Below are 11978 nucleotides of genomic sequence, written 5' to 3'. Positions count from 1 at the left end.
TTTTTTATTGAGCATGTGAGAAATATTATTTTACACTAATCTATAAGATGGTATCACTGTACCAAGAATGAAGTTTTCTTGTCCAACTTTTGATATTCCTAATAATCTTAGGATGGTCTTGATGAAGTGTAAATTATGTTTCTCTGGATGGAATTATTGTTTGTTTTTTTGTTTAAACATGCTTTTGAGTGATGAAAATCTTCTGTAAAAATATATTTCTGCAAGTTGCTAAAGCTAATCATTGTGTTATATTATTATCCAACTTCCTAAAAACACTCAGCACACATGCATCTGACATATACAAGATGTCTTCAATGAAGCCATAGTAGAAGTAGCCTAATTATATGCAGTTGACATCTCTTTCATGTGTCAAATTGCTTAAGATCTATATATAGATAACTTACTCTTCAATTTTTGTAATACATACCATAAGGTTAATACGACGGAATGAATGCTTATATTTAAAAATGACCTAGAAGGTCATTACAACATCCACTACTAAAATTCAATCCATGATGACGCAAATATTACCAAGACCACGGGAGGTACAAGCCAACCCCATAATAAAACCTATGGTGGTCCACTCTAATTTTCACTCAAGAATGGGTAATATCTGAAGCTTGACACCAGGCCTCAGATGCTCAGCCTTAACTTGCTGAAAACTCAAACAATGCAACATATAATCTGCAATATCTCTCCTCATGCCACTCCACCAGTAGTATTGTCTCAAGCCACGATATATCTTAATTGTGCCCGAATGGATGGGATATCTGGAATCATGGGCCTCGCTACGGATCGTGTGAATCAAATCCCCAACTCTTGGAACACAAAGTCGACCACCAAACCTCAAAACCCCATCTAAATCTAAGGTAACCAGGCTAGCATCACCACTCAAAACCTAATCTCAAAGTGCAACTAAATCCTCATCCTTGATCTAACGATGCGAATCCAATCCAATAGAGATGAAAGAGTTCCCACAAAAGCTAACACATACCAAAAATCAAAAATATCAAGTCGAATCATTCGGTAAGTAGTCCAAAGCTAAGGGTCACTCCACAGTAGAACAGAAGGATAGACTACCAATACTTACTGCCTTACAGCTTAAGGCATCTGCTACTATATTCCCCTTGCCCAGATGGTAGAGAATAGAGAGGACATAGTCCTTCAGGAGCTTAATCCAATGGTGCTGCCTCGATTAAGATCCCTCTTACTCATAATGTACTGAAGGGTCCTATTAATAGTATAAATCTCACATCAAACTCCATACAGGTAGTGCCTTTAAATCTTAAGCGTAAAAACTACCGCCGCCAACTCTAAGTCATGAGTGGGGTAGTTGCGCTCATGCAACTTAAGTTGCCTCGATACATAAGCAATAACTCGACCCTATTTCATTAGCATACAACCTAAAATAATACCGGATGTATCACAATAAATGGTGAATCCCTCGCCCTCAACTGGATGAGATAATATAGGAGCAGCGGTCAACAACTCCTTGAGTCTCAGAAAGCTCCTCTGACCACACAAATGGGACATCCTAGCGAGTCAATCAAGTCAGAGGCACTGCAATAGTAGAAAACTCCTCAACAGAATATCTGTAGTACCTTGCTAGTCCGACAAAGCAACAAACCTTAGTCACAGAGGTAGGCCTAGCTAAATAATGAATAAGCTCAATCTTCATTGGATCCACCATAATGCCCTCCTTTGACCCCACATGCTCGAAGAATATTATAGACACAAGCCCAAACTCGCACTTTGAGAACTTGAGATAAAGCCGCTGATCTCTAAAAGTCTAGAGCATTACTCTCAAATGCTACTCATTCTCCTATCCGCTCTCAGAGTATACCAGAATATCATCGATGAAGACTATGACAAATGAGTCCTAGTATGGCCTGAACACCCGATTCATTAAGTCCATGAACGCAGTAAGTGATTTAGTCAACCCAAAAGAAATACTAGGAACTCATAATGGCCATAACGAGTCCTAAGGGCGGTCTTAGGGATGTATACTACCCTAATCCTTAACTAGTCGTAGCCGAATCTCAAATCAATCTTAGAAAACACCACGACACACTGAAGCTAGTCAAATAGGTCATCTATCCTAGGCATAGGGTAATGGTTCTTCATTGTCACCTAATTTAACTATCTGTATTCTACGCACATCTGCATAGTACTGTCCTTCTTCTTAATAAAGAGGACTGGGGTACCCCAAGGCGATACATTAGGACAAATGAATCCCTTATCTAAGAGATTCTGAAGCTAAACACTGAGCTCCTTGAGCTCTGCGGGCCTATGGTACGATGGGATAAAAATAAGATGAGTACCTAGCTGTACATCAATAGTGAAGTCAATATCACGGCCAGGAGGGAGGCTAGGCAGATCAGCAGGAAACACATATGCAAACTCTCAAATGGTAGGTACTGAATTAACTGTAGGATCCTCCCTACTCATATCTCTAACACAAGTCCTGTTTACCAAACATCCGCTAGATACTAACCTCTGTGATCGAACAAACGAGATCACCCCTACTGGCATGCAACTACAAGAGCCCTGCCACACCACCAATGGAATACTAGGCATAGCTAAGGTAACAGTCTTTGCATAGCAATCCAAGATTGCAGTCCATGCCCAGAATCAAATCAAAATTCACCATATTAATTAAAATGAGATCAACTCTAGTGTCGCATCCCTAAAGAGTCACCACACAGGATTTAAAGACCTGATCCATTACTAAAGACTCACCTACTAGGGTCGAGATAGGCAATGACTCAACTAATGACTTCAGACTCATACTCAGTCGAGGGGAATAATATATAGTTATGTAAGAGTATGTAGAGCCTAGATTAAATAAGGTGGATGCGAGCTAATAGCATAATAAATTCATACCTATGATCACATTATTTGAGGCTTCTGCTCTAACTAAAGCTGTATAAAAATAGGCCTGGGCTCCTCTACCTTGCGCATCGACTCTATCTCCTAACCTACCCCCTGTCCCCCTAAGGACATCTCTGTGCACCCTAATGACCAGCCCTATAGTCCAAACCCTGGGCTCCACCTTTAACTTGAGGTGCTGGTGCTAGCGTAGGTCTATCTACCTATGGAGATGGTAAGGCTAGCATGCAGCGGGGGCACTCGCAGGATCAATGATCTAGCTCCCTGCACTCATAGAACCCCTGGGACTGACGGCTAAAAGTTGGAGGTCAACCACCTTGGCCTGAAGAACCTTCTTGTGAACCACCTTGTCCTTAACTCCGACAGGTACTAGAGCCAATCTGATGGTGTTGATCACCCTCTGAAGTTTGAAGAAAGTCTTGGAAGGGGTGGCTGGACTAACCCAACTGAAATTGCTGGCGAGATCTATCATAGGACTCCTAGGGTGTAAAACGGCACCCATCATGGCTATCTTCCTTTCTAGCTCTCTTGCAACTGCCACGTTGGGTCTCGCGACGGAGCTACTCATATGTACAATCATGGTCTACCACCTCAACTGGGAGAACTAATCACAGAGCTGATCTCTGATGCTCTTGGGGATAAACTAGTCCAAGAAGGCTTCCAAAATCTCAGCTCATATGATTGGTGGAGACCCAGCTGGCCTACTCTCCAAGTATGTATGCCACCACTATCAGGTGGCACCATCTAATAGGTAAGCAGTGAAGTCATCTCCTCTCGACTCCACTAATCCTATAGTCTATAGCCGCTCACGTTAAGTGAGTAGAAATTCATGGGCATCCTCACCTACAGCCCCAGAAAATCTCAATGGTGATAGCCTAAGGAACACCTCGAGTATCTTCTTCTCTAGGAGTGCATGATGTCTTCCAAATCATCAAGCTGAGCGGTCTGTGCCGATAGCTGCTAAACAACTAGTGCCGCTAATGTAGGCCGATCCTGCGGTACTGGGTGGTGGGAGTTGGGGCCTTCTGTATAACCCCAATTGCAGCCAAAATCAAGGCAAGCATCACTTGTAGGTCTGGAGTTGTGGCTTGCTCGGATAGTGGATAGGCTAGTCCCGGGCCTACCGAATGCTGATGTACTGGAGTTACTAGTGGTTCAACCTCTGGTTCTGGAGTCTATCGATCTCGAGATGGTGCTGCAGCCCTAGAATGACCCCGTGGTTGGCTTATACCACTAGCATATGTGCGAGCCATCCTATAAAAAAGTAGAACAAGTGACATTTCTAGAAACCAACAAGACACACATTGCACGACAACAATATAAAAGTGACTCATTCGTAAAGACATCTTATAGCCTTCGAAGATAAGGCACGTATGTCTCCGCATCGATCTCTAGGACTCTACTAAACATTAGCTCTATATAAGTAAGACTAGTGAACCTGGGGCTTTGATACCAACTTGTCAGGACCCGATTTCTCAGGTCATGATGATGCCTACTATGACCCACTAGTAGGCAAGCCGACCCATATTCCAAAACTATAAGTAATGGAATGTCAGGGTATATAACCAAAAATTTAATCTAAAACATTAAGGAAAATAACAGGAGCACATATAAACGGGCAAAAGAAACTAAATATATATACAAACCAAAAAGAATCCCTTACAGAACCTGGAAGTCACCTGTACAGAACTGCTAGTAAAAGGGGTATAAGCCCTAAAAGTGGACCACAGAAACAAAGTTGTCTCAAAAAGAAAAACATAGTAAAAATATGTATATAGAAGGAGACGGGTAAATCTAGGACGCTATGTTCTCACCCTCGCCTCCGATCACGACCGCAACAGGATCGAATCAATGCCGGTAGCTAATACTCAAACCAGCATCACAAAAACAAATGTAGAGTGTAGTATGATTACTAAAACAATAGGCACCCAGTAGGTATCATAGGCCGACTGATCAAGATAAGAAAAAGTAAACTAAAATAGGAGTAAGTAATCACAACAAAAGATGAGATAAGAAATAAAGACGGGTATGTACACGAGCTTACTAGCAAACAAAAAGAAAGAATCTAACTAACTTCGCTGGGATCCCATAAATGCGATAGGTATGCTCGTGCACAAATAAAGAGTAACCACCTGTACGGACTCCCATAAACCCGACAGATGCAAAAATAGCTGAAAAAACTAAACGGGGCCAAAAGGACTTCAATAGTATCACCATTTCCCGAACTTGAACAGAACAATTTTCAAACTCTAAAACCTCAACCCACCACTAAAAGTAGACAAAGACTTAATAAAAGATTCATACGGGAGTCATGAGTTTAACCACGTGCAAGCTGGACCACTAACTACAACCAGGTAACTGTAGATAATAAGTCGACATGAGTGGGCTAGACATTGAACTTTAATCGGATAACTGTAGCCAAAGATCGAGCATGGGTAAACTAGACCACGAACCTTAACCAGATATCTGTAGCTAGGAAGTGCGGACATAGGTATGCTAGACCACAAGGTATCTGTAGCTAAGTAGACAAACACAAGTAAGCTGGACCATGGACTTTAACTGGTATCACTAGCTAAGGTATCAGACTAAATTAGAATGAACGACCAACCGTGCATCACTAAGAATACCCCCAAACTGAGTGTCATCAATGCACCTCTCCGGCCCAAACCTAATACAACCAAAATCTTCCAACAAATCAAGAATCAAACAATACAAGACCGATAGGAGAATAGGGCATTATAAAGATAAAGTAACAAGCTGAGTTACTTCCTAGCTAAGGCTTAGATTATCAGACAGACTCGAAGCTAACCTTCTAAAATGACATCAAAAAAGCTCTAAGGCCAAATGACACCAAAGCCACGTAAGTCTAAGGCAACACTAGTCTAAGCCTAGACTAGACCAAGCCTAGACTAAGGCAACACATGCTTCCAAACACACAACCACAGGGACAACAATCATCGCAGGATAGAAATAACTAACAACCATAGGAGTCATGCTTACACAATCTGACAATTACCTGAAATAAGGCCTAGGACATGGATTCTAGGAATTAAGCATGCTCGACACCCACAACCCTCCAAACTCATACAAATAAATATCTAAAGAGGGGAAACAATAACCTACTTGAAAGCCGACCATGTGCGCTCCAACCTACGAAATTGAAGCTTTTCCCTTTTGAGTGGCCTTTTAATGTTGTCACGCTATCAATAATAGAATCACAACATTAATACGATCATTATGACATTAAAATTATCAAATTCAGACACGGACTAATTTCGGAGTCTAATATGGGAAATGTGGGACCCACATCTGAAATTCAAGAATTAACCTCAAAAATAGGTTCTAAATGTCACCCAAGCTCACAAATAAAAATTATATCATAATTCTGTGTGAACAAATACGCGAAGAGAGCATGCAACTAAAAATTGTAAAATTCAATCTAAAATATGGAAAAGAAAGCTTCTTTTATCAGCTATAACTCAAGAATGAACCTCTCTTAAACTAAAAAAATTATACTGCGATATTCCTTCCAAAAAACCCCACAATCTAGCCTGAAAAATCACTAAAATAGAGTTAAATTATCAAGTTATAATTCTCCAAAGTTCAATAATTTTTCACTTTAAAATCACTAAAGAAGTTCTAAATACTAATTACTACGTCATATGAAGCTGCTCATGGTATTTTTGAGCTCACCACTAGATTCTCCATGAAATTCTCTTGAAATTGGACTTTGATATCATCTAATTTGAGCTTAAGATGGAGGAGATATCTATGTTTAAAGGTTAGAAAGAAGTGTTGAAATAGTCCTTGGTCTTTATTAAAAAACTAGGACATTGGCCTTCGTGAACGCATATATAGTGCTCTGCGAATGCGTAGGCCAAGAAATGTGACCTTCACGAACACATCGAGTGGCCCACAATCGCGGAGGACAAAGACTCAAGCCTATGTGAACGCGGAGACCAACTTCATGGACTTCAGCGAACGCGGCCATGTCTTTGCGATCGCGGAGAACAAACTCATGGACCTCCTCAAATGTGGCTAGGGCCCACGATTGCAGATAGCAATTCATGCTGCACCAGATATCAGCTAAATGCTTGGTTTTTCACCAAGTTCAAGTACTTCAATGGGGTACTCAAAATTTATTCAGAATCCCGTACGGCAAATAAAATATGCTACTTTACCAAATTAGACATTCTAGACATAATGGAGCAGTCAAAATTTCCATATGAGGAAGTTATGACTGAATATGGGTCCCCACCCAAGGGATATTTTGAGCCAAATTCTACAATGGGCCTCGAGATTAGACTAGAAGCCGAGAAGCGAACAAAGGTTTTTCTAAACCAAACTCGACATTCTGGAACTAACCACACTGTTAGAATTTTCATCTGAGCGGGTTTTCCATGAATGTTGACAAAACTCAACAGTAGGCTAAACTTAAAAGGCAAAAGAACCAAATGATTTTAAACTCATACCAATTGCCTCGGTATTCATGTCGACCATACTACTAGCCTAATTTAGCCACTCTAAAGTTGATGGAACCATAAGAATTCCATTTTGAGATCATTTTCCAAAAGTTATGACCGAAGTCAATTTTTTAAGTTATAAAAGCTCCAAAATAGGGAAACGAGCCTAAAACCCAAATAAATGATTAGACGATCGAACAGTCAGTGCCAACAAGTTATAAATGACTTGGGGTCGCTACAGGAATGCTCCAAACGATGGAATGAATGCTTAAATTCAAAGAAGAACTGGAGGGTCATTACAGGTATATTAATTATTTATTGGGGTTAGCCGGTCTCAAGAGGAGATTAACTTGATGAGGTATTTTCCATATCCACAGGAGATTAGATCAGAAGGCAATGATTGCTGGCAACATATTAGATTAAGAGGTTTTTTCTCAGTTGGACATGAATCGATATTTGCAATGTATTTTATAGGTCTATTATCTAGGATATTCACAATTTTTTAATAATTTCATGTTCAAATTAACTTATGTTTGAGGTACTTTAATTATTCATAATTATTTAATTTAATTACCATCTAGATAATTGGTAGATCATAACTCTTTAATTTCTTGCACAAAATATTTCATTATAATTTTTTTAATTGATTTTGTTCAAATGGATAAATCCTTGTATAATGCATACGATTTCATCAAAGAAGGTATATTCTTTTTTATTTTATCAAACGTCATTCACTTAAGTTTTACAAACTTATACATACAAACATATGGATGACATTTTGGCCGGACCCCTACCTGTCAATATATTAACCCAAGTAAGTACATAGAGAAGGACGTATATCTTAGCCTACAAGAAAATATGAAGAGTAAGTTTGTTCATTTGTTTGCACAGTGTATAAATATGAAAGTTAAGAAATGAAAGAAAAATGTGTGTACAACTAAGTTGACATCAGCAAATTTATTTGAACTTAGAAAAATAAGGTTATACTTGAGCTTACAGTGTGACAACTAATAGTTGAAGGAAATAATATTAGGAAAAGAAAAATAAATATGGAATAAAGTGTGTCACCTATGTGCTTGACCTATATGCTTCACCTACTTGTTTGAGTTATGTATTTCACCTACTTTCTAAGATGTTCTATTTGGTTAAATTACTTGCTTAGATGTTGTAGTTTTTTAACGAAGGAGAAGAAAATACTCAAGAAAAAATAGTGACCTACTAGTCTAATTAGATGACAAGTAGGCGATCCACCTACTTACATATTTATGGTCCATATTAAAAGAATGAAAAAATAAAAAAGCAAATAAGAGAGAGCTAGGAAATCAAAGGCCCTTTTAAGGTCCAAAGTGATCCCTTTCTCTTATTCTCACATCTTATTCAACCTCTCTCCTCAAAGTCTCCAAGATTTCTTTCTAGCAGTAGCCTAAAGTTATCCCTTACTCCTATCCAGGGTTAATGTAAGACCCTCAAAATTTGGAAAGTCCTAAAACAAGGAACAAAGGATAAAATTCCAGAAAAATATAGAAAATGGTACTAGGTGATGACCACTGAAGGCCACAACTAGCCGTGGAACGCACCACGCCTCGTGGTGAGCCACCATGGCGGTGGTTCAAAAATTGAACCTGCAGGGAAGGGACCATGATGTTCTTCGTAGTGGTCACTCCTACAGGCCCTCCTATAGGTCCTGCTCCACGACCGTGGTTCACGGACCATGATGACCTCTATGGATTGTGAAGGTCTCCGTGGAGAAAGTTCAGAGACTTTCCTGCAAACATCAAAAATTATTCCCCAAGTCTTTCACCATGAGAAACCACTATGGGCCGTGGTGAGCACTACAGACCGGGAAGGTTCCCCGTGAAGCACTATTTGGCATGTTTTGAAAAGGGGTATTTTGGTATCACGACCCAACCTAGGTCCTAGTCATAACAAGGCAATTAAAATCCTGAAGGATATCCAACCAAGCCTCTTGATGTATCATAAAGCATACATAAGGTAATGGTAGTGCGGAATATAACATAATAAGATTCCAGACATGATTATAGAAAGAAGAGTAACTTAACTACATAGACTCCATAACATAGGTCCAAGAAATGCCTCTACTACATGAAAGTGGCAGGGACTACCACATGTACCTAGCTCACCCTCAAATAAAATATAACAAGGTCTTTGAAATGAAAACAAATGACTCATAACTAGTCTCCGGTGGATGAGGACTCCCTAAAATTTTTCCAAAATAAGCTCTACTAGCCACGCATGGAAATATGATCCTCAACCCCTACATTATGAGACAATGTAGGCAAAAAATATGCATTAGTACTTTTGAATGTACTAAGTATGAGGGCATGTCATATAATGTAAATCATAAGGTACAATGATCAAGTAAAGTGCATGGTAAGATGAGATAAGCAAAGTTATGAGAGAATCATAATGATCAAATTATTTGAATGACATAGTTGAAATCACGAAAGAACATAAGAGGTTATACATATGTGGGACATAACCATAAATGATAATAAGACCATACAAGCTATAAAATAGAATCCCAATGTCTCCCCATACAACGAAAGAAAGAGGAATCTACTTACCAAGGTAGACTTTACCCCGCTAGGCTGGTCATGTACATATGCTATATGTGGATCCACTAGCTAGGCCAAAAAGGCAAGCCTACAGTGAAACGTAGGTGAAGAGACTTGAGGCTACTACTAAGGCTTTTGGTAGGGCCCCCATATCTAGTCTACTCGGTGCTAGGTCAAATCCCACGAAATAAATAACATAGTAAACATACTTAGGATATACCATAACTTGTTCATAACTTCATAATTCATAGAATAGATATTTTCATAACATAATTGTAATGTTAGTATTGTCCTTTCATCATTACAAATCATACTTGCATAATTTATATAATTAGGTCCTAGGTCACCACATAGGGCCCTAAGTCACCTTTCTTCATAACTTGCACGAAATTCATATCTTGAACATACTTGTAATTCATGATCATAATTCATACTTGAATTTAGAGTAAAACTCATAGACATAGTCAATTTGAATGAAAATCATGATAACACCTTGAAATTGTTGGATTCATAATCATATTTCATAATATCATCATTGAAAATAGGCTTCATGCATGGAAAATAATAATTCAACTTAAAACTCATGTAATTTTATGTAGGAACATACTTATAATGATCATCTATATTGATTAAAAATATAATTTAAGCAACCCAATTAAATTCATCAAACTAGGGCTACAAACCCAATTAAAATTAATGAGATTTTGAGTAGAAACCTTGGGACACCATGGGTGAAAGAGACCCATGGATTAATTTCTACATACCTTGGTTGAATCTGACCTTATAATTGAAAAATGAGACTTTTTCTTGAATAAACCTTAGCCAAGCTTGATGAAGAAGATGAACCCTTGAATGAGCCTTACGAGAGAAGTCTTAAAGTTGATTGGAATTAAATGATGGAAAAGAATAGGCTTAGCAGTATTTAGGATATTTTCTTAATAAATATATTCCCCTAAAAGTCCACATACATTAATAAAAAAAGGAAAAAGACCGAATTACCCCTCATTAAACTGTAACTGGACTCATCATGGAGGACCCATAATGATTAGTGATTCTCACCACAGCCTGTGGTGGTTTCCGTTATGATTGCATTAGATTTGGATTGTGAGAGTTGTAGGAAAGAGTTTTAGAACATCCTCCATAGAACTCTTTGCGGTACGTGGTTTGGTACACAACCCATGGTGGTCGTGCATGGTCCTTGCCTTAGGATCATTATTTGAGGTCTCAGGGGAGGGGTCACCACTGAGGGCTTCACGTCCTTTGGTCCTCACCAAAGTCCATAGTTCTCTGTCATGGACCTCAACCTGTAGGAATGAACCTTAGGGTTGCTAAAATGGTGGCTCACCACAAGGAGTGGTGCTCTACACAAGCCATGATGGCCTTTCGTGGTCATCACCTAGTGCCAAAATTGTAGGTTTCTGAATTTTCATATTTTGATTCTCATTTTCCGACTTTCCAAAATCTGAGAACTTATAATATCTCCTCCTTGGGAATATTTGTCCGTAAATTGGACTCAAGATAGCAAGAACATAATAGGAAAAGAACATAAAAGACCAGCAAGAATGCAAAACATCTCGATAATGCATAAAACATAAAATTATTAATCTTAACTCAAAACATAACTTTAAAACTCATTTCATGAACATGAATACATATGAAAACATGAAAGCAACTAAAATGCATGATTTAGGATGGTTGGATCATGAAGGAGCTAAATACCTAAACTAAGCATGGAAGGAAAGAGATGAGGATATCGGAACATCATATCGACTTTGTTATACCCCGTATTTTTGTGTCTAGAAAGACTTTTGTACCTTGAGAGGTTTTGAGTTTCTTGAAAGGTTCTTAAGCTTATTAAAAGTTACCAGGTTAGGAGGATAAGCTATAATGCTATTAAACAACTCCAAGGAAAGAAGAATGCGATACCTTATAGTAGAGAAGATTGGAAATAGAGTTATAAGAATCCGAAAGAAGTTGGAGACCGAATAATGAGTCATACGACTCGACTTACTTACATAAGCTATCAACATGGAAATCTTACATACTTAAG

The 11978-nt window shown here is 38.7% G+C and overlaps 1 protein-coding gene across 1 annotated transcript; it reads right to left on the bottom strand.

Annotated features, from left to right (window-relative positions):
* Positions 1–592: 592 nt before the first annotated feature.
* LOC129892819 (uncharacterized) lies at positions 593–1690 on the bottom strand. Its single transcript, XM_055968361.1, has 2 exons — positions 1628–1690; positions 593–898 (listed from the first exon to the last, which is right to left on the bottom strand). Exons 1-2 carry the CDS (start codon positions 1688–1690, stop codon positions 593–595), a joined length of 369 nt encoding a protein of 122 aa, XP_055824336.1.
* Between the last annotated feature and the right edge of the window lie 10288 nt (positions 1691–11978).

This window comes from Solanum dulcamara, chromosome 6 (genome assembly GCF_947179165.1).
Source record: "Solanum dulcamara chromosome 6, daSolDulc1.2, whole genome shotgun sequence".
Lineage (NCBI taxonomy): Eukaryota > Viridiplantae > Streptophyta > Magnoliopsida > Solanales > Solanaceae > Solanum > Solanum dulcamara.
Note: the sequence above shows the minus strand (reverse complement) of the source record. Positions and strands in the feature narration are given on the sequence as shown.